This window comes from Erpetoichthys calabaricus, chromosome 6 (assembly GCF_900747795.2).
Source record: "Erpetoichthys calabaricus chromosome 6, fErpCal1.3, whole genome shotgun sequence".
In the NCBI taxonomy this organism is placed as follows: Eukaryota; Metazoa; Chordata; class Cladistia; order Polypteriformes; family Polypteridae; genus Erpetoichthys; species Erpetoichthys calabaricus.
The window spans coordinates 41,002,900-41,027,275 of record NC_041399.2 but is presented as its reverse complement, the minus strand read 5'-3'; the positions used below and the strand labels follow the sequence as shown (position 1 = coordinate 41,027,275).

General features: G+C 35.7%; 1 protein-coding gene across 6 annotated transcripts in view; it reads left to right on the top strand.

Annotated features, from left to right (window-relative positions):
• Positions 1–24,376, top strand: part of st18 (ST18 C2H2C-type zinc finger transcription factor) — a 262,012-nt gene that overhangs the window by 128,720 nt on the left and 108,916 nt on the right. For all 6 annotated transcript variants that reach the window (XM_028803518.2, XM_051928741.1, XM_051928740.1 and 3 more), the window contains 2 exons: positions 18,263–18,314; positions 21,936–21,966. In XM_028803518.2, coding sequence (XP_028659351.1) covers positions 18,263–18,314; positions 21,936–21,966 — 83 coding nt within the window. The remainder of the gene's footprint in view (positions 1–18,262; positions 18,315–21,935; positions 21,967–24,376) is intronic.

The following is a 24,376-nucleotide window of genomic DNA, read 5'->3' as shown; positions in this document are numbered from 1 at the left end:
ATCTAATGCAAGCCAGAGAAATAACACATGCACGTTTTAACCATTTTTATAAAGAAAGATACAATGTAGAACTTGTGCATTGGCATAATGCATAACCATGACTTTGGCATGATGAGTCCAAAGCAGTAATCATTGCTCATCTAGAGAAGCAGTATGGAAGAACAGGAGAGTAGATTAATTTACAGTTGCATTATGTTTTGTCTGAGTGTGCTAAATCAGCTTACAGGTTAAAGGTATTTTATTGTACTATATCTCATTTATGTTTCCATTATTCATCCATTTATCTAGCATGAATAATCTAATTTTGGGGTTGCAGGTCACTGACTGCTGGTCCTTAACTGGGCACTAGTTTGTCAAAGGGCAGACCATTCATCTTGATCCAATTTAGGTTTATTAAGCCTGTGTGTTTGAGGTGTGGAAAAGAAACTGGAGAACCTTGAAGAAAACCAATGCAAAAATGAGGAGAATTTGCAACTTGTTGAAAGTTCATTTTTTCAACTATTTTCTCAGCATATCCTGGTTGTACTCCTAGTAGCTTTAGTGAAAAAAAACCAATTTTAATAGTCTGATGCATTTATATTTTAAGCATTAAAAATATGTATTGCATTATAAAAATATTCTGTAAGCAATGCACAGTATATACAGTAGTAACTTAAGAGGTCTGTGGAGGAATTTTGTATGCATTGTTTGATTTTTTTTTAATCATTTTTCACCTTCACTGAAACCTTTTTCCATTACGTTTTAATTTACTGTAATGCTCTCCTTACATTGTCAAACCATCATGTGCGTGTTGTCATATTATTTGTGTCCTACAGTTATTTAACCTATTGATTTGGTTAATTTGCTGGTATTTAGCTTTGCACAAGTCTTAATCTGGCTAGTGTGTTTTGTATATCTGTTTTAGCTCATTATATTAATGATTAAAATCACACGCTTGTCTCTTTTAATATATAAATTATATTCTTATTTGAAAATCTGTTTGGCATTGTGTGTTACTGTAATTGAACAGCTATCTTGATCCAAAAAACTTTTTGCTAAGAAAAGGGCTCTTCTGTATTATTCATTGCACATTGTGCCACACAAATTCTCATTTACTCTTTAATGATCTGTAACATCTTTTTTGATCGAAGACTATTTCAAGCTGTCTAGTTTCTCCTTCTGTTTCTGTTTATGGAATTATATTTGGTGTCTGTATATGAATTTGTTCATTTCCTTAATTTTATATTACTTAATAACATGGCTGTTTTTGGCCTCTTTGTCTCATCCCTTTTAACCTGCTATGAAATACATCATTCACCCAGCTTTCTCCTTTGTGAGTGTGTCTCAACTACCATAACTATTCTTCTAGTGTAGAATAATCTTTAAAATCATTTTGTCTTTACATATCATTGTTGTAATACTGTGGCTGCTCACATAAAACTTTTTTAGACATTGTGGCTTACAACATGACATTGGCTGAGTTACTGAGTAATTTCCGGGATTTAGTTATATAAAGGGAACATTGAATGCTAGCTAAGGTAGTGGATGAATTGGCTAGTTCTTTGTTTTTTCCCTTTATTTTTCTATATTTAAATGCATTGAACCATTTTTCTTTCTTAAGTCATCAGTGCTCTTGTCCATGAACTTTATAATGCTTTAATCCACACTACCCATTTAATGATCTTCTTCTTGAGTACTTGGTTAACAACTGCTCTTTTTTCTTCATCTTTAGCAGTTGTGATTCTGACCCTAATCTTGTATTTGCCCTTCATTTATCTTTAAAGTGCATACCTAAGTATAAATAATTGTCTGGCTTTTTCTTCACTCCAAATTGCTTTCTCCCTTGTCTTTTGCTGCTCTGTTTTGAAATGTTTATATTTGTATTTTTACTCATGTCTTGCCTACTGTGCTATTTGCATTTCTTAGTCTTTTGAGTCATTACCAAAAATATATAGCATATTGTTATCTGTAAATTTTCTTTTTTCATATCTTCGTCTCCTATTTTTCTAAATCATATAAATAATTATCTTTTCAGAAAGCATGTTATGTGAAGTATGTTTCTGTCACAAAAGTTTAGATTGTACAACCTTTCTGATTCTCCTTCTTCTATTGTGACTGCTGCTGTTCCAGCTTTATTAGATACACCCACATACATGTAGTAGTGTGTGAAAACTATCCTGCTCAGAAAGGAATGAATCTGAAAGGCAAATGTCCAAGTGTCCTATTGTAATTGAACATTTCTGTGCTCTTGTTAAGGGACATAAAGTTTATTGCCAGCACACATTCCATACTGTTGTGCCACAGTCACCATTAGGTAGGAAGAATCAGGCTTGTGAACTAATGAGTTTTTCAACATATTCTGATCCTCCCATCAGTTTAGTTATCAGTTTCTGAGATTCATTAAACCAGACATTGTTTTTTCAGTCCGTAACCTTAACCCACCGCAACGGCACCTTCTTCTTTTTCAATGAAAGTTTGCTATGACTCATCTAGGTGTAACAATTTTTGTTTTCTGATGGATCTCTTTCAGCCCTAATCTTTTTGTTAGCCATTAGTTAATTGATTATTTCTTATGTTTTACTCCACTCAAATTGTGAAGGCTTTTATCTATCTTCCCCAACTACATACAGTGTGGCTTCTTCTTCTGCAATCTGTTTCTGCAGATTTGTTCTTCCTAGTATACTCATTCTGGCATGTTTAATGGTAATCGTGCTGCTTTCAGTTAAATTTTGAGACTTGCTTGTTCAAACTGTGATATGTACAAACACATAATTCATTTGATTCAGCTTACCTGCTTTAAATAACATTGGTGCTTTTGGTGATTGAGTAGTCAGTTGTCTTCTAAGATCAGCTGGGCCATAAAAAATGTCTGCTCAGTGTATGTACCACTGCGAGCCTGAAAGGTACTGAGTCTTTGTGTCTCTATTCCAACTCCATTGTCTTCCATTTTACCCCAAGTTTCTTGCAGTTTCTTAGAATCAGTTCAGTCAGTCAGTCATTATCCAACCCGCTATATCCTAATACAGGGTCACGGGGGTCTGCTGGAGCCAATCCCAGCCCACGCAGGGCACAAGGCAGGAACAAATCTTCGGGCAGGATGCCAGCCCACCGCAGGGCACACACACCCACACACCAAGCACACACTAGGGACAATTTAGGATCGCCAATTCACCTAATCTGCATGTCTTTGAACTGTGGGAGTATCTGGAGGAAACCCACGCAGACACGGGGAGAACATGCAAACTCCACGCAGGGAGGACCCGGGAAGCGAAACCAGGTCTCCTTACTGCGAGGCATATGAGTATATGAGTAATTCCTTGTTAAAGTTTGCATTCCACAGCTTTTATTGAGTGCAGTGAATTAGATTGTCCTCCTTTCTCAACTTTTAAGCAGCACTTTAGGGTTTAATGTTGAAGCATATAAAATGAAATTCACGGTTACATTATTTTCAAACTCCACTACAGTACTTTTTTTTACCTCTGCCAGTCAGTATTATTATTCAGTATTACTTGTAGGAAACTTAACCATGGTTTTTCCATTTCTTTATTCTTTATCTGTAACTTTATTCTTTATCTGTAACTGTTTTGTCTATGGGATTTGAAATTACCCTTCTTCTTTTAACCTTACTATGCTTAATTTTTTTCAGTTTTCATCCTATGTATTTGTATGTTTCTGTATGCTTATATGTATGCTCTAAATATTTATATTTCTTGCATATGCTGCCATGTCTTTGAAGTTTGCGTTCCACTTAATTATTAATTGGCAATTAATACACAATGCATTATTTCATAATTGAGCAAATAATAGAGCGTAATCCTGTCTCATTAAAACATACATTTTAATCATGTAACCATGATGAGAAAAACTGAAAAAACCATAAAGTTTGTGTAATAAATGATTATTTTCTAAATTAATTTTTAAACAACACTCAAATTCATTTGTAAATGGAAGATATGCCACATCAGTTGTATGTTTTTAGTTAGTGATATGATTAAATTAAGATTTTTTTATCATCATGTTCCCCACGCGATATATACTTATAGTAAATCTAGAATTCATTCCATTCTTTTGTTTTTGAGTTCTTAATTACCGTAAGAAAGTAAAACAAAATGAATAACGATTTATTCCACATGTATGTCAATCAATTTGTGGTTAATTTAAAAAAAGTGGATTAGGGCCATTTCTGCAGTGGATTAAATATTATTTAGTTATTGTCTACCAACATTTAAGTAGTAGCTGCCTAAAAATTATTAAGGCACAATAAATTCAGCTTATTATTAGACTGCTTGCATTGCTCTGTAAAACTTATAGTATTGATCTTGAGGCCACACTGAGCTCCCCAAGGATCTGACTCTGAGGGCTAAAGGTGACGCAGAATATCTGCTGTGCAAATGTATTTTAATATTTACTCATCTACGTTGTACATCAACAGAGGTACAATTTTGTAAATGTCTGCTATGGTGGAAGTCCCATTATTACTTGCCTAAAACTTGGGAAAATAGATAAGATCATTAATGAAATTTAATCACATGCATATATGGGAAAGTAAACATTGGGGAAAAACTGATAGAGATCAAACAAAGAAATGCCAGCTGTTCCACTGGTCCCATCTAACATGTATTTAGCCAGAGGGGGTTCATAACCTAATTAGTCCCACGTAAAAGGATACTAAGTAATCTCCTTCTCACTTCCACTCCCTTTTTCTCTATTTTTCTGACTCCATTCCTACCACAGAAACACTGCCTAAACCTCTTGGCTCTACTTACTGGAATAATGAGGTGTGGGTCCCATGAGGGATAGCACGCTTGCAACCAGAGTTCATCCCAGACTACTTTTGTGCCTCTGAGCAGTAGTACTCTCCATAAATGGACCCAAACAGAATGAAAAATAATTATTTTACTGAGACCAATAGACTTTCATTCAAGTTTGCTTTCATTTTCCAGAACATCATGGTATTTGGTTAGCTTATCTCTGACTCTTCATTGGCAAAGGTGCAGTTAAAATCCTAGGTTGGGCAGTCCATCTATCTCCCTTGCCCTTTGAGTAAACATGCATTTTATAACACCATCTATTATCTGGACTTTTTCATCTGAGGTTTGGGGGAGAAGGGGCCTATCCTTTCAGTATAAGGTACAAGGCAGGAAAGGAAAGCATGGGCATGCAGATTTACACATACTCACAATTGGCCAATTTAGAATCCCAAATTAATGAACCTGCATGACTTTGAAATATGGGAAGAAACCAGGTCAACAAATAAGATCCAGACCGTCACACTGAGATGCAGCAAAAATATAGTACCAATAGCACAACTGAGTAATATTGCATTGTAATCAATAATAAATGCATATTATATTGTAGTACATGGTTTGATGATCATTATTCAAAAACAGTCTGGATAAGAGTTAACATAAAAGGCGCAACTTTTAGGTCTCCAAAAGCCGAAAGAGAAGGTTTAACATATAATAACAAACTAGCATTCTAGCCCACAAATACCATATGCTTGTATAAATAAGATTTGTTTCTCTTCTCAGGATTTTTGATTTAGCACTATAGCTCAGTATTATGAATTGACATCTTAACAAAGAAACTAGGCTATAAGTAAAGTATGTTTTTTTTCTTACAAAGCAATTAGGCTATAAGATGAATAAGTACTGAACACTGCTTTTCAGTTTTCATATGTGAGTTTTAAAGTTGAGAAGAAGTGCAAATTATGTCATGGTGAACCAAACACAGCATTAAATAAAGAAAAGCTTATTCATCTGATTGGAACACTTTTACTTTGGATGTAAGGTCATGGTCTCTTATGAGTCAGCTGACTGTGAGCAACAATAAGTGAAAATGGTGGCAAATTCAACTAAGCTTTAACGTGTTTATCAGTGACTATACCTGCCTTTAAAGCACAATTTTTAAAAAAATCTGAATTATACTTCAAGTTCTTCAAAACCAAACATGTAACAATTACAATTTTCTTTGTTTTTGACCAGGTTCTTAACCATACCACTTGTTTGGCAGTTATGACCATTCAACTAGCATGTAGGTCCATTTGTTCCTTAATTATGCTTGTGCGATTATTACTGAGTCATTTTCAAGTTTTTGTACTTAGTAATGATCTAAAACTTTATATCTTCGATGTTTTGAACTATGCTTTTTTTCTATCAATTTTTGCTTCGAACTGTACTGTAGTTCTTCTCTTATTGGATTTCAACCTAGTCATTCGTTCCACACATTTGTCCACATGTAACTGTCTAGTTCGTTTGACTAGTGTGATCGCTCTGTGCCAGGCCAGCCGTACCAAGCCCTGTCCCACTTGGAAGAGGTGGGCCCAAGCATGGTTCAGTAGCATTCAGGAACAGTGTGTGAAGGTGCAATTCTCATTTAATTCAATGTCTTTTGAGTTAAAAACAGGTTTTTATTCTCACCTTAACGTGAATTGTATTTGGCAAGAAAAGCTGCAAATTCTTCCCTTAACATCATTTGTCACCGTAAAATCTTCTCATACATGCAGGATGATTAACAGCAAAACGCTATGCTGCACACTCAATAAGTCTGTAAGAGGGTAGAGCATTATCGTGCCCTACATGATTACAAAACAACCATAAAATAAGTAAAATTGTTTTGACGTATATGCTGTCACTCCATGTTTGGATCTTGTTTTGGCTTTACACAAAGTCGCTTGGTCATGACAAAAGCGTGAAAGGGCCCAGAACATTAAGTGCAGTGTGAGTAGGGAGGGGAGACAATCACACTTGGGCACATTATGGAACAGACATGCCTAGTGTGAGTACACCCTTAGTCTTTACCAGGGGTGGGCAGATTCAGTCCTGGAGGGCCGCAGTGGTTGCAGGTTTTTGTTCCAACCCAGTTGCTTAATTAAAAAACAATCCTTGTCAATTATTTAATTGCATGGCTTGCTAGTGCTTTAAATCTGCCATGTCAGGTCATTCTCATATCCTAGATTTATTTTCCTTTCTAAGGATATCATCCAAATGATTTGAAGTCTAAAACAGATGAGTAATTCTCAGTGCTTCACTTTTTTCTCGTCACTTTCCTTCCAAGTATTTAATTAAACCAAATAGTGTGTGATAAATACACACAGGTGTAAATGGTAACAAGCTAAATGGAGAAATGCTGGTCTCTTTTGTCATTTGCGTGGTATTGCTAATTAGGAGCAATTTAAAACCAAGAATACAGCTGTTTAAGTCTAAAAATAAGCAATAAGGGTTCAAAATCTTAACGAGTGAGACAACTAAAGTGAAGCTGAAGTGTTACTTGAGCAATAAGAGCTTCTTATTAAGCAATTGGGTTGGAGCAAAAACCTGCAGCCACTGCGGCCCTCCAGGACTGAATTTGCCCACCCCTGGTCTATACAAGACTATTTCCTCTACTGTTCTTATTTTTCTCTGTTCCCCATACAGATTATTTCATTTTTATTGGTTTCTCCAACTGCTTGCCTCACTTTTTAAAGGTGCTGACAAGGTGTTTATTCACCTTAGCCTGAATGCCCAGATGAATGGTACCAAAGTGGAGGTGTAGGTCAAAATGCTAACAGCTTAGACAGAGCAAAAAGGGGATGTGATAAACCAGAGAAAAGGTGCTATGAGAACTGAAGGATGTTGGCAGACAACCAAATTCAAGATCCAGAGCAAATGAGAAAAGACAGCTTTAGCAGTGGGGTGTAAAATAGATAAGATGACACAAATAAGGAAGTGATGTAAACAGTTTACAATATGCAGACTGGCACTGAAAAATAAAATATTGCCACTTAATAGCCAGACATCTCCTAGGATATTTATTCTTTTTGATTGCATATAAGTGGAGCTGGAGTGGGTCATTATATTATTTCAAATTTGGATAAAAGAGCAGTTTTGTCAGGACTGCCTTAGACTCTTCCCCATGATTAGAAGAACATCCATCCACATAGAGGCAATTCCCACCTAAACCTTTATCCCATTAATGAAGAATATTGATTAAAGGTACTAAGAGATATAAAAAAAAAAAAGATTTAGCAAGTCAAAGAATAATCAAGTTCAAAACACAGAAAACAAAAAAATGAGTTCAATTAATTAACTAAGAGTTAAATAATTATCCATCCATCCATCCATCCATTATCCAACCTGCTATATCCAAACACAGGGTCACGGGGATCTGCTGGAGCCAATCCCAGCTAACACAGGGCACAAGGCAGGAACATAAACATGTTAACAGATAAAAAATTAAGCAGATAATTCAAGTAAGAAAATTAAAAAGAAGCGATCAAAACTCATAAGTCACTGCATTGTGAACTCAACAGAAAATAATCTAAAATGAAACACAACCAAAAATCAAAACTTCTAATCATTAAACAAGGCCAACAAGCTAATTCAAAAATTCTAATAGTCAGAGAAGCAAAACTAGAGTTCACTAAACTGTAAACACTCAAGGGGCCGATTGGCAGCCCAGTGAAGAAGCAGGCAGAGCCTCAACAAAAGACGAGTCTCTAGCTTGCCATTATATTAGATCTCAGGTGGCCGCCATAATCAGCAGTGCACCTGAGTAATTGGTGGCAATTCAAGATAATTGGAGGCCCCACCTACTTGGCTTTAACTCAAAATAAAGGAAGGGGAAAATGATTAACAAATAAAACAAACATTAAGGGAAAGAAACCAAAAAGAGAGAGAAAAGGTAAAGCCAGGTGTTGAGCATCAGCTCCACCACGACAGGTATAGAATCCTGTAGGTAGTCTTCACTTATGGAACAAATATAAACATAATAAATTAGTCTCGACAGACATTTTTATTATTTTTGACCCCACTAAAACTGTTATCAAAGATACATTTGTGTAATGCTAACATCAATATGTGTATGTGTGGCATAACAGGTTTTGTTTAACGTTCATTTGAAATAGCGCAAAATCGCATCTTCTCAGTTTGCAACAGAGCTTTGTGTCACTTATTAAGTGTGAGGTGTAGAGAAAACGGAAACCTGGAAACATAATTTAATTCTCATGTCTGCTCTACAAGTTTTGAAATCCTAAACTACATTCAGGTTACCTTAATTATTAGAGATGTGCTGTCTTGGTTGAGCCCAGATGAACCAAATAAAAACTAATATATAACTAATATAGAGTAATGGAATTCTACTGAAAGTTTTTCTAGACTTGTTCCCTTCCTAGTATTTAAAACTGTAAGGACTTCCAGAAGTTCATTAACACTGACTGACCGTTCAAAATCATCCATATTAGATTTAGGATGTTTTTGATTATCTTTGGAAACTGTCACAATTCTTCTGGAAGGGCATCTTCTTCAGGGCAGTATACAGTTCACTATATAATTTTACAGCAGCATTCCAGACCTCGGCATCTTGTAGACAGCAAATAACCTTCTTTTTTGCTGCCTTCTCCTATAAACCAAAGACATGTTAACAGGGTACAACCGTTTCAAATATATATAGGATTTAAGACTTATCTAGTGCTTCTTCTACCTCTTTAAGCACAATACCTTCTTTTAAATATTATTTATATTGTGTATTTAGAGGCTGACAGATCTGAAAGGAGAATTTTATTCTTCAAAAGTTTCACTTGTCTAATAGATTGTAATGTTTTGATTATAAAGCCTCATCTGCATTTTTCCAACTTTGCACAATTGCATAACATTTTCAAACCACCCTTTCTTTAATCCCCACCTCTCCTAAAAATCTAAGAAAGCAAAATATAAAGCACTTGTTTAGTAAAAGACGGTTGTTGACATTTACCGTATTATTCATTTTCATTCTTTAAAATTGGTGACACTAACTGTGATTATAACTAGACAGTGGTCAGGAAATCAGTTTGGGGTAATACCAGAGTTACATAAAAACATCAAGCAGTGCTTTTACCCATAAATGCAGTCTAAAATTACATGAATTTAACCGCAAATGCCATGCCTTGTCCTGCTGTTTTGCCTTACATCCCCCTTCACATACAGACAAATTATGAGTAACCAATAAATCAGTCAATCCCTTACCAGAATCGGGTCATGGTGGTGGGTGATTCCTGTCAAGTGAAGCACCTACCATACAACTCCTATCCCCACCAAAAATTGTCCTGTAGTCAGCCATTTTCATTTCTAATTATGAAAAATATTTACAATTCACCTTTTTCCATCCAACATTTATAGCATAAGCATTTAGGAACATAAAGATTAGTTCTCATATTCATCAAATGACATTTCTGATAGGTAATATTGGCCATAGACGTTTTTCTAATAATAATTTCAGCGGAATTACCAAACATTTGAAGATGGGGAAAAATATTTTTTTATTTTAACCCCTGCTTTCTTTTAGATCTTGAACACTGTCGTCTGTACTGTCATTCCTCCCAGTAGCCATCTCAAAAGAATGTGAGTTATCATTTGCATACCCTCTTGGATTCCTTGTCATGGCAAACGAGACCCCAGCTCTCTGATTGTGAGATCCCCACAAAGTAACATTGTCCTTGGTAGTTGCCTGTTCTTGGACAGCCACTCTATTGTACACAGTTAAGTGCTCCCACTAAACTGGGTACATTCTGCCATCAGCTCTTCTTTGACTAAATGATCAGACCCATTTCAGAACCACCACCTTGTACAATCATATTTCTATTAATGTACCAGGCTGTCTGAAGTGTAAATCCCCTATAAAACCTCACCTGGATTGTCCTTGCCTTCCTGTAAAATAGCTTTAAGACTAAGCAGCCCCTGACTGGAACTCTATACCCATAGCCTTCATCTTTGCACTTTAAATACTTTTCACAATCCTGATCCTGCACAATATTTTGTTGTCAGATTTTGAAAAAATACCCCTCTGATTCACTTATATTACAAATGACTTTGTGAAAAGGTGCAAACATCCATCCATCCATCCATTTTCCAACCTGCTGAATCCGAACACAGGGTCACAGGGGTCTGCTGGAGCCAATCCCAGCCAACACAGGGCACAAGGCAGGAACCAATCCCGGGCAGAGTGCCAACCCACTGCAGGACACACACAAACACACCCACACACCAAGCACACACTAGGGCCAATTTAGAATCACCAGTGCACCTAACCTGCATGTCTTTGGACTGTGGGAGGAAACCGGAGCACCCGGAGGAAACCCACGCAGACACGGGGAGAACATGCAAACTCCACGCAGGGAGGAACCAGGAAACATATTTTATTTTATTTTTTTTTAATTAATTTTCCATTGTTAATTTTTCTCTCTGTATAATCATCCATATAAACTTTTTTTTCTTAGAAACACAACATGCCTCACTTCAGGTGCATTCAGGGTGCCTATGAATTCAGGACATTGCTCTATCAAATTACTGTATTTCACTGACCAATGCCTGATCTGTTAAGTACAATGAGGTGTTTCAGCAATCCCTGATGGTTAAAGGGGCAAAACTGAATTAAAGTTTTTGTTCATCAGCAAACCCTCCTCAATCACTGCCCTTGTCCATACAGTTTGCTAAAACAATGTTTGTATAGTATAACCAGGGCTACCGTCACAGTTTCTGTAACGCCTGAATCTAAATGATTCCATTCAGTCTGTGTACCCATTTATAATGGATGCTTGCTCAAGGTCTCTCTTCTGAACCTAGAAGTGCAGAACAAAAACAATGTTGCACATTTTAAAAAGAAACATATTAATAAAATAGAAAAAGGGAAAGAAAGAAAGAAAGAAAGAAAGAAAGAAAGAAAGAAAGAAAGAAAGAAAGAAAGAAAGAAAGAAAGAAAGAAAGAAAGAAAGAAAGAAAGAAATTTCCTGTTGTGCATCACTAAATGAATTTCTTGCAAATAATGAATATCAGACACCATTGCAGACTTTCTCACTCTTTTCCTCTCCCCAATACTCCTACTCCAAGCATTCATTCATTTCCAAAAAGAAAGAAGCTTTTATATATTCTTAGTTTAATGTTTGCCTATTTAAAAAGCAACTCCCTTTCATTATTTGAAGGTACAGTGTGTTCTTGAAAAAGTCAAAGACATCCAAATTGCATATGTTTTTCCTAGAAATATCAGCACACCTGAAAATTACTGGCATTGCAGTTGTTAAAATATACTTTAATTATGTATTACCATTTAGCTCTTGACACAAAAGTAAACAAGTATCAGTACCAGCTTCTGTTAGAATTAAAACAATACATTATTCATTTTTTGAGGTTGTAAAATTTCATAAGATTATCATTTGCTGCCTAGATTCTGCATGACTGAAACCCTGACTGTTTGTTGTTATTCCATACCTCCATTTACTACTCTGTTTCTGCAGTCCAGGGTTTCAGTAAGATGGTAGTATTCATTACAAACTGAGCACAATATGGGAACTAGCCCATTGCAGGAGCCAGTCATGCATATGCTCCTACTGACTGATCCATTCCAGAGTTGTCATGTTGACAAATATGCTTGTTTTTGAAAAGTGGAAAAGAAACGGCAGTACTCGTACAGAAACCCATAAAGATATATAGGACTTGCATGTACCACACACACAATGCCTAATCCAGAACTCGAGCTCAGGAGTCTCGAGGTATAACAGTACTTCTTTACAATCCCAACCAGGTGAAGTTGTTTTAGAAAGCAAACAAATGGATGAATGGATATATAGATCCCATCATGGAAAATTATTAAAAATCATTGTATTTATAATTATTCAGCAGGGTAAGCCTAATGAATTAAAAAGAAAGTGGCATTCTAGTAGACATTCAATTACCAATTCTGTTTCATTGCATTTAAATTCTGGGCTGGAATTTTAGTTCTTTGGCATTTTCAAATGAATGATATTTTGAAGGTGGCAAGGTGACTGAGTTCTCAGGGATGCAGCCGAATAGATACAGAGTCCAAATTTGCAACTTGGAGCATGAGTGAGTGTTGGCGTGTGTGTAGCTGGTGCAATGAACTGTCATCTCATCCAGTGTTGGCCCTTGATTTGTTCCCAGGGCTTCCAGAATAGGCTGTGGTTCATAGAGATCCAGCAATTAGAAAAGTATATTCAAAATATGGATGTTGTTTTCAAGGTGGTAAAGTGATAGAGTGGCTATCACTGCTGGCTTACAATGACAGGGACCCAGGGTTGATTCCTAGCCTGGTCACTGTCTGTGTGGAGCTTGCAGGTTCTCCCTTTGTGCACAGCTATTTCTTCTTACACGAAAGAAATATGACTTTTAGCACAATTGATGACTTCAAAATGAGTCTAAATAAGTGTTAGTTTGAGTATGTGTGTGATCTACTGAGGGCTGAGATGCTATCCAAGGTTGGTTTCTATTATACTTAGGATAGGTATGACTCCAGTATACACTCATGATGTTTTCAATTGCTTTAAAATTATTCTGTAAATGTTAGATCTACTATTTACTTAATATTAGCTAAATTATGTTTAAAGTAACCTTAAAATAATTTTGAAATAAATACAAAGAAATCTTGGAACTTAATGAAAACTCTACACAGATAATACAGTAGTTGCACGGTTCTTTTTATGTATTTACTTTTGATAAAGTCCATTGAAATGTATGTGACACTAGAATGTTAATTTGCTTTTTTCTTAATTGTCTACCGACTTTTCTGTTTAATAAACCATTTTATTAGACCATGAAAGTGTTGAATGTTGAAAGTAAAAAATAAATGTTTGGCCATTTTCTGCAAAAAAAGGTCCTTAAATGGCTTTGTGCACCAAAAAAAATGTCATTAGCAAAATACTAAATATAAAAATGGATTAAATGCAGGACTGCATTATTAGGCGAGCACAAAACATTACCAGCACTTTTAATAGTTTTATCTTTCAAGAGCTATTGTTCGATTTGCTGGTTGTTGTGTGATGTGGAAGAGTGTAATGAACTAATCGGGTACATTAGTTTTACAGAATGTAATCTATAGTGTTTGGGAGTTGTTTGTCTCAATAGGCTATAGTAATCAAAAGTAATGAACCTATTATGAGCAGGACCTTGGAGAGCACAGTGTGGCAGTAAGAGTGTGGCACATAAAAGGTTTATTAAAGGAAATTAAGGTCCATCACTGCCACACCTGCTCCCCTATTATAAATGTATGACAGGTCAGTGCCTTCAATCACAGCAGCAAACGAGAAAAGGGAGTCATGTTTCCCATTACCACTGAAGTAACAGCATATCCTGTGACTCAGAGGTTTCATAGATGGTGACCACTATGCACAGCCATCAGGCTGGAATAATTATATTTAATAGGTTTTATTTGGGATCTGTAAGCAATATGCACTGACAGAGTGGTTAGTTTTTATCAACTATTTTGGGCAAAAAATGCATGCAACACCAGTGTCTTCACATAATGGCTAGCTATTTTTCTATTAAATGGTAGGAAAAAAAACTTTCTTTGTTACCATTAACATATTTGCATTTTGGGAGCATATTCCCTGTGGCTATATTTTAATAGTTTTAGCTGGTTGTGAGAACATGTTTTAATCTTGCTTTGTTCTGATTGAGATTGAACACTCACTTCCCCTCCCCTCCTCCAGCCAAACCACCATCCAGCACCCCCCAGTCAACTTGGTCTTCAGGCAAAGCTTGCTATTTATTTAGCATTCCTAGAATATTAGGGGAAAATATGTAGAAGATTTGTGAAATCCTGAACAGGCTAGCTGAACATCTAGAGGGACAAATAATGATGGCTTTTGTTTAATACATAGCAGTAGAGCATCTGGAATTCTGTTATCCTGTTTAGCATAAATGATTTAAATGTGACTTCTGCCTAGAAAGGTGGCTGCTTTTTGGACAACAAAGTGAAGAAAATTGGGGTTCTCCTTGCCAAGCAGTAGGCATGCTGATATTCATTATCTGCAAGATATTCATTTAGTGATGCACAACAGGAAATCTTTCTTTCTTTCTTTCTTTCTTTCTTTCTTTCTTTCTTTCTTTCTTTCTTTCTTGCTTTCTTTCTTTCTTTCGTGGCAGTGATATTGTCTAAAGAACTCCTATTAGAACGTTTTCAACTTGCCATTTAACAAGAAGCTCATCAAGTGGTTAATCTATTAGGAACAGTAGCAATGGGTAACTCAAGTTATGAATCAGAAATACAAATTCTAAAAAATGACTTAACAAAAGGTGCTTTAACCTGGAAAATGTATAAAGTCTTGTAATTCATTTGGTGATTTCAGATGCTGAAATGAAAGGCGTTAATTCGGTTGTGGCTATTGTGTCACCATCTGTCAGTGCTTTACAAACGAAATAACGGAAGAACTGTGCAAGGTTTAAGTTTGAAAAATACACTCACGGGGTATCACAATAGACATTCCTAGAAACCAGGGTTTTTGTCTGTTCTTTAAATTCATCTTTGAACTGTTAGTGCATATTATAAATGTACCAGATTGCTTTAAAGCATAGATGTAATGAATACATTGTACTGTAATAAAATATTTTAAGAATTGAAAGAAAATCAATACTGTAATCCAGAACTTTTCAATATTGCTGTAGTAGGTTGTATGTGGTTCATTTTACATAGCTAAAATAAACACATTTTCTTTGTTGGGATTTACATCTGCATCCCCACTTAGACCTAGTGTTTGCTTTCATAAGCTTTTTCTGGTCTAGCTTAGTTTCATCTCCTGTCAAGGAGAAACGCAGAAAGGAAGAGGGTTTAGCTGTGAAATAGTGGAAATGGCAGTTTGCATTTGGATTCTTAGGTCCATGTTATCTGTCCATGCATGGACAATCATTCACATACTCTTACCAATGCAATTTAACTGCTGACAATTTCAGTTGAGTTCAACTGAATATAATATTACTTTATATCTAGGTTCATCCTTTATCGGAAAAAATCGAACTTGATTTTTTCAGTAAGTGTAATTACATCATCAGGTGAAGTGGGAAGATTAATAACCTGAATGCGCACGTGGCCATATGTAAAGTTTGCTTCGTATTTTATTTATTTATTTATTAAAGTAGTCAAAACACCTTTTTTAGTTTCCGAATCATCTATCATTAATAGCTAATGAATAGTAAAGTAAATAAGAGCTCAGAACTTGGAGGAGGTGTAGTGTACTATTCTGCCACAAAATATTTCAGTTAATTGTACATTGGCAAATTGTGTGGCCAGGGTGGGCTAAACACTTAGTGGTAGTTTATATTGAACTGAAGATCAGATTTCCAATGCTCATTCAGACCGCTGTGGTTGTATCTTTGATAATATTGAGCTTCTATTCTTGGACTATGTTTACAGCTTCTTACATGACAGCATAGGTCTCATTTAAAAAAAAGCAGAGAGGAATCAGTTTACCTTGTAGGAAGAGTGTTACACAAAAAGGGATTTGAGTAGGATGCTGGATGATTTCTTGGATACTAGAGGATACAGAGCCTCAGGTGTGAACGCATAGGACAGTGGGTGCTGTTTTGTTAACAGTTTCAGCTGTCTGGTGGTTGGCTGCAAACCTGACCTATTAAGCACAAATGAAGGCTCAATGGTGCAGCGGCATCAGGATACCCTAGAGGGAGTTCTAGGCTGCTACAAAACTTTGTCTGTCTCTGATCCCAAAAATGATAATGGGGTTTGGCTAGAGGTGACCCTGGCAGCTAATACAAAATAAAGTCAAAATATAGGATTTTTTGAGACTACTTTCAGTTTGAGATTGGGGGCATATACTCACAAGGGCAAGAAACAGACAAAAGATAAAACAGAAGGTTCTTTGTGCTGCTTATGCGGTGGGCAAGTGAATTAGTCATTCAATTCACAGGTGAACAATGTGGATAAATACCTGTGAAGGTAGACTGTGGCTGATATATGTTTATTTATACTTTATTTTGTCTGTTTTATGCACTCGTGTCTTGTGTAATCTAAGTTTTATAAACGTACTGTTTCCCATACTGTTTGATATTGTTTCCTTGATTTCACTATGGTTTTGGTGAGCTACTACAAAAGTAATCCCCCCAATGTCTACACATAATGAAATAGGACAAAACGTCTTTATTTTGTTCTTTTACTTAAATTCTATATATTTGTCAAAATGTCTCAGTAAACTAGGTTTCTCTCCTTTGGGCTAGATGAACTGTGATTAATTTGTACTTGTGGGGATGTGCTTTTCATGGCCTCATAACTCGGAACTGGATTAAATGGCTTTGATAATTAGTAGCGGTAGGCAGTGTGATGTATTTGTTAAGGCACTGGACTCAAAACCAAAAGGTTGCTGGTTTAGTCCTTGATATTAACTCATTATGTGACACTTTGCAAGTTACCTAACTGGCCTGTGCTGAAACATTTACAGTAGATATAAAAATTTGCTCTGTGGCTTTGTACTAAGGATGCAGTAGAGGAAGATGATCAGTGATAACTTTTGATCTGAATTTTTGCTGATACTTTTAATGGTTACAGAATCACACAAACCAGTAAAGTGCATGCTTAGTGGAAAGATATTCTTTCTAAGTATGAGCAGCTAATCTGGTAATGCTAAACTCCTACTTTATTTTAGGTTTTAGTGTAATTACTACAAAGCAGTCAGCGGCATATTGCCTCATTGATTAGTGTTGTTTCCTCACAACTCTGGGGACCTGGGTTCACATTCCAGCTTAGTCACTGCTCGTGTAGAATTTGCATTTTCTCTGTGAAAATGTTCTGAAGGTTTCCTCCCAAAGGCAGGCATATATTTTAGTTTAACTGGCTGCACTAAATCATCAGTAAGTGTGGATGTGACTGTGAGTGGATCCTTTGATGGATTAATGCCTTGACCTACAGTTGAATTAAGTGATTGGATAATTCATGAAAGGGTGTAAGTTCACTATGAAACATGGTACAGTATAAAAAGATTACATAATGATTAATGATTATGGCAAACACAGTGCTGACTGATTATTAATTCTTTTATGGTGAAACACAAAGCATTAAAGTGCTCATTTTAGTCAGATTTACAGCTGTGTTTATGCAAATAGTCTAGTAAACTTTAGCCCCTACTTTATCTTACCTTTTAAGTATTTACTATAGCAGGCAACATGGTAGTGCCTCAGGGGTTAGCACTGTCTTTTGAACACGATGTTGCTAAAATATGTTCTGGATTCCCATGACTCCATAATAAAATTACAAGGGATTAATGCCTAATAAAAAAATAAATACTTTTAAAAATGTCACTCGGTCCTTACCACTAGGAAATGTTAACAACACTTAGTCAATACATCAATCCAGTAATCCCTGGATAGTGAAATAGAGATAATACTGTACATACCATATAAACACAGGAATTAATGTTTAAAAAAATTGTTCCTCATTGTCATTGCATCTTTTTCCCCATGGGGTACTTTTATGAAGAATTGTCTAAAACACTGTTTTTGATTTTTATGGGTATATGGCTATTTTCTTCTTGTAGATGGAAGCTGAAAGTGAAGAGAAGAGGCTTCAAACATGCAAGGGAAGCAAAGGTGAGTCTATACTGTAGCTGCCCTCATCTCTCATGGCATTTTTAAGTAATCCATTTATTTTAAAATTACACTGGATTAGGTAAAGAGTTTCACATTAATGATAGTAATTATTACATTATGTTTAAGGAGATATTTTGATTCTATTACCATATGTGTCTCAGTTAATTTAGATGTACATTCTCATTAAGTCAGTAGAGTTCACAACTGTGCAAAATATTGATATTCCTCGCACTCACAAAGTAAAAGTATATAAAAAGTATAAGTAAATAAAATTAAAGCTTCTTTTTCACTCACGGCACCTCTAAACAAACAGCACAAGACATGCTTTTTGGGTGCCCTCTTTCTGGTTGCAGTCAGGTTGTACCATACATCACCTTGGGTAATGTTCTTAGGAGCCTGGCTCAATTATTTACACAAAATGAACATACAGTACATATTCATGAACAAAGACATCACCTTTAAAACAGTAATACACCAACAAAAAAAACATTTCCCCTTATTCCTGTTGCATGCACAGATTTTCACGTTTTGTGATAGAGCATGTATTATGTTTAAATGTGTTCTTAAGTTTTCAACTCATTTTCAGCTTACCAGTAAAATGTTTTTGTCCAAATCCATACTACAAGACAAATTTTATCCGGTATACTGGATCAACTGGATTATCTTCCAGTCCTAGTTTAGTAACATCAACAAGTCTGTTAATTGAGTCATGATATACTAAAAGCATGCAGGTTCACAGAGGATCTGTAGCGGAAACTCTGAAATATTCCAGCCAGTCTACTGCTGGCTCTCTCTTAGAGAACGAAGACGTTGAAAGATGTGTTGATGAAGATAACGAGGTGCTTTGAATGTAAGTGTCACTATCGGTCTCGCATACAGCCGAGAGAGTAAATGTTGGCAGGGCATTTACAGTAACTCACATTTGTTCATTATCAATTAAGAAATTGTTTATTTACCTTTTCTGTGTACAAACAGGTAAATACAAAAATGGGACTGCCACATGTATATAAATGATTTAAGGACGTTTAATAAATATATTTTAAAACCCGTTTTTTTCATTTAAATAGACAACAACAGTAGCATAGACATAAATGAATTAAATTCTTTTGATGCTTTAATTGGATTCCTCTTATTCCAGTTCATAGTTTCAGGGGCTGGAGTCCTTTCTGTTTGCACTGAAAGCACAAACCTAAAAGTGGAAGAGACACCAGTCCACCACAAATCACACCCTTACACTAATTCACACTTAAGCATATGGGGCAGTTTAGAATCATCAAGTAATCCAAAATGCACATGTTTGGAGATTGGAGAAGAACTGGAATATATACAGATATAACAACACAGACAAGGGGAGAACGTGGAAACTCTACAAGATGAGAAGGCAGGAATTTGAGAACCTGAATGTTGGAGCTGTAAAACCATAGCAGCACTAAGCACTACATAAGCATATAAGTCAGGAAACATACAAATAAACAGCAAAGATTTTACATAAATAGCATTATTTTGGTAGTGCAGATGTGCTGCAGGAATTGTAATTGACTTCTTTCATCTACTAATCATATATACTTGTTAGCCACTGACCAAAGGTAAAAAAATGAAAGAGCTTAATTTTCATTAACAGGTACATACAAAATAGGTTGTCAGCCTTTTCAGAAATTAGGAAAACAAAAGCTGCGATGCAATGAAAAAATGAAAATGCACTTCCTAAGATGCATGCTTCTGCTTCTGCTAATTTAATTTACTCCTTTTGTGGGCACAAAAGTTACAATGAAAAGGTTTGCTTAATTAAGAAGAGGAATGTAACATAAGAGCTGCAGAAAGAAAACAAAAACACAAAGAACAGCATCAAATCAGAGAGCTTATTTAATGAGTCCTATAAAGTTGAAAATTTACACTACAGTGAAAATTTGCAAGGCAATGAAAGTAAAGTTTGACATTAAATTAAGTGAGATTTTTTGAAATGCTAATCATTTGCTTACCTTTTTTACAGACAGAACATTGTACTTTTTTCATTTGTACACAATATATTAGAAGTGTAACCATGCACAGCAGTTGTTTAGCTGCCTGTTGCCATTTTCTGCACATTGGCCAGTTTCTGTTTTATTTGAGCCATAAGTTTCTTTTAAAAATGGCATGCATGAAATTGAAGGATGTGCACATAAAATCTAATTGAATATGAGTTTTCAGTATCTTTTTATTGATTCTATTAAAAGCAAGTAACATTCCATAGAATCAAGTCAACCTTAACAGAACTCAGTATCTTTTATTTCCTTTACTGGCCCTGACTTTCCTCAAGATCACACAATACTTTTCCCACCAATTTGCTTTGCTTTGTTTAGATGCTCCAGCAGCACTTAATTTTGACAGTTTTTTTCTGTTTTGCTGGTTACTGATTACTTTGTATTCGATCAGTGCGGCTAAACTGACTGTGATTCACCTTTCAGAAAAAAAAAAACGTTATCCCCATTGATGGCCAGGTTTTATCTCAACCTGTGACCTCCCACGCCAGCCTGGTAAGAATTGTGTTGATTTCAAGAAGACTGAAACTGGACATTCAACAGCAGGCACTCGTTCAAACAGTTGTTTTTTTTTATCCTTTAGATATTTAAGTTAGTAACATTCAATGTGTACTATAAATGTTGACTGTAAATTTAAGCTGATCACCACTTATCCAAAACGGTGCAATAACCGCTGTTTCAAATTACAGTAACTATCTCAAATCTTCCATCATAGTTTTTATTATTCTGTTTAAAGTAAAAGCCTCATCCTCTTAACCATTAATGCTTGGTTTGGGACACCTTTGTTACCTGTACCACCATTCTCTAGGTTTAGCATGGTGTGAGTCTTTATGCAGGATTATAGGAAATGTATAAGATTAGCTTTCTGAACTCAACAAATTCAGAATTATCACTTTAATTTTTGCTTATTATTGAACCTTTACTTTAGTTGTTAGTTGTATTTAGAAACCTAACATATTTTACAGAAATATTCACAAAATTTACAATGCATTCAATCTTCATAAATCTTAACAATTAGAAAATACTAACTGAAAAGTTTTAAAAGTTAAAAATCAGTTCCATGTGATGGTAAAAAAAATTGTTTCTGTCATAATTCTGTTTTTTTCTTGCTGCTTCCTTGATGGACTCTTAACTTTCCAGTTTCCAGAAGTTTACTGTGCTGCTGTAAAAAAGCATAAAAAGGGTAAAAAGAGTAGAAAGGAGTTTACCTTTAATGGACTTTTCTCCCAGAGATTAAAGCTCAGTTATAGGGAATGCAGGCAATTCACAACCAAGGGTGTACATGCACTACTGAACAACTGTAACAAGTGTTAAGATGTTTTACTAGCTGACAGGCTTTCTTGTCAGTTCCTTCTAATAAGTATTTTGACCTGAATATTTCTTTTTAATGTTAGGAAAGCATATTGCAAATTTTGAGAACAGTGTAGAAAGTTCAGTCTTGTTTCACCTTCGCCATTGACAGTGTCTTTCAGTCAAAGCTCACCTGTGTTTTTGGCAGATTGTGTGCTGTTGTCACAGCCAGGCAGGTGTGCGCAACAGACTCTATTGTTCCAGAAATGCAAACATACTAATTTTTATCACTTTTTTTATTTCCTGCTGACAGTTCCAGTAGACTGTATAGCTCAAGCACTAAGGTAAGAACATATCTCCCATGTTATAGTTTTAAAATAATGCTAATAAAACACAGAGGAGTGAGGGGAAAAAAATTATTAAAACTCCAGTGCATTGTAATAGAAAAATATGTGACCAGATGGTGTGCTAATGACCACATGCGAGTGCACACATTATCTTCTTAGTCTGTTGAAATTCTTTGGTTTGTTTCCAGTTGTTTATATATGATTATATTTATATTAATATTATAATTAGTGTATGCTTTAGTGGAAACTTTACAATTAAAATGTATATGTTAAGCCTGGTGTTACAATTAGTGCCTTGATTGCCAAATATAAAGAGCCTAAGTGACAGGTGCTTTGCATATTAAATTGATGTGATAAATGTATAATGTTTCTGTTCTCTCTTTTATAAGTATGTGAAAATCTTTCTAGGAAAAAAGCCTTATCTGGAAAGAAATAAATAAAAAGAAAGTAACCTTTGCCATTCAGATAAACTCAGCATACAAACTATAGACCAATTTTGATGTGTGTGATATGCAGATTAAACTAGCCTGAATTTTAGGGAAGGTCAATTAACAATTGTTATTATTATTATTTTCATTTTATTACATTTAGAAGAGACCTTTATTTGGGGCAGTACAATAATGGGAAAGTGTTGACTGTCATGGCATATTTCGTACCTTGTTAACTGACATTTAGTTTATTCCATTCTTGACACCTGCATGTGGCAGAAATTATCATCACAAAATCTTATACAGTAATATTTTTCTGGGCTATTCTAAAGTTAAGTCTTGCACTCTTCATTTTGCTTTCAAAAACTGCTTCCAATAATATGCTCAGCTGCAAGGTGATACAGTTGAGCACCATCGTCTCAGTTTTAAAGTGCTGAGTCCAATTACTGGCCTCTTCACTGTTTGTGTGAAGTCTACACATTTTCCACATGTCAGTATATTTCTGAACTGTCTGGTAAATTCTGGGTTCAAATTCCAGCCTGATAACTCTGTGTGAAGTTTGCATGCACTCCCTATATCCTTATGTCCAGAAAAGGTTAATCTTAATGGTGATGGAGTATTTAGCTCTGTTTCCATATTGTTCTATAGTCCTGTACATTGTTCTAAGTCCTGTGTTCACTTTGCATGTTCTCTCCCTGTCTAACGGGGATTTTGTTTACAATATTCTGCATTCCTCTCCCATTCCAAGATATGCATATTAAACTGATGTGAATGTGAGTAATCCAAAATGTGAGTTTGTTTTACTGAGTGTTCTCTGCATCTTGCTGCCCTGAGTAACGGGGAAGGATAAAAGCTACTGTTTGATACAATAGCAGAATGAGCAATGATATGAATTCAAGTAGTACAGCTGTGCTGTTCATTAGTTATTGTGAGTTTGCATTTTAGGTTTCATTGTAGATCATCAGGTTGGCAGATAAATTTTGCATTAATCTAGACCAAAATTTTCCAGTCACATAGATATTAAGCTATTTCTATGACCAAGCTAGGGAAAGGTTTTTTTTATTATTTTGACCCACCTTGAAATCGTTGTAGCAAAATAAGCATTAATCCAATTAATTCCCCTCATCCAATCTAAGCCAAGTTTAATGTTTTTCTCTGAGGAGCAGTAAACTGGATCATCACCCCAAAAGATAGTACCTAGATTATGCCACTCTCCATTTAATCAAAAAAGACTCTCTCTGTGGTGTGGTGTGGTGTGCCTGGGTTTTAGAAGTGCCAGTCTGCAACTGAGGTTTGTTATAGACAACTCTAAGCCACTACTAACCTGAGAGAGCACTACTCCTAGTCTGATCCCAGGCACTTCTTTCCAGTGAACTCAGATGCCCTAAAAAGATGCAGAGAGGTTTGTCCCTAAATGCAGTTTATGTTTGGGATGTCCAGGTTTTGGTATTAGTCGCATTGTTGATTCAGTCACACGGTGAAGCCCTTACCGAGGTACTGAACCTCCAAAAACTTCTTTCTAACTATAGAAAAGCTTGCTTTTTCCTCATGGGCCCACACCTTAGCCATGACATAATTGTTTCACCTAATTGTGATGCAATCTGCTTTTCACATTGCTTCCTTTAAACAGCCATTTATCAGTGCTGATGAGGAGTCCAGTGTCTTTTAGAGACTTGCTGCACAAAGGTTCGTTTTTATGTTAACATTAGAATAATTATATAGCACCGTTTCATTTTACTTGAAAGTTTGTTTGAAATTAATGCATAATGTTAGATTCTATTACTCATTTAGCTAAAGCAGTCTGTGCACGTGATGCTGGCACCATGCCTCATGAAACCCACAAGTATGCCACAGTATTACTAATGGTCACTGCTGGAGCTGAAGGCCATGTTCTCTTTTATCTTTTTATTAGTTGGGCTTGTCAATACACTTTTGTAGTATCAGCTGTGAAGATATAATGTGTGTCCTCCAGGTTCTCA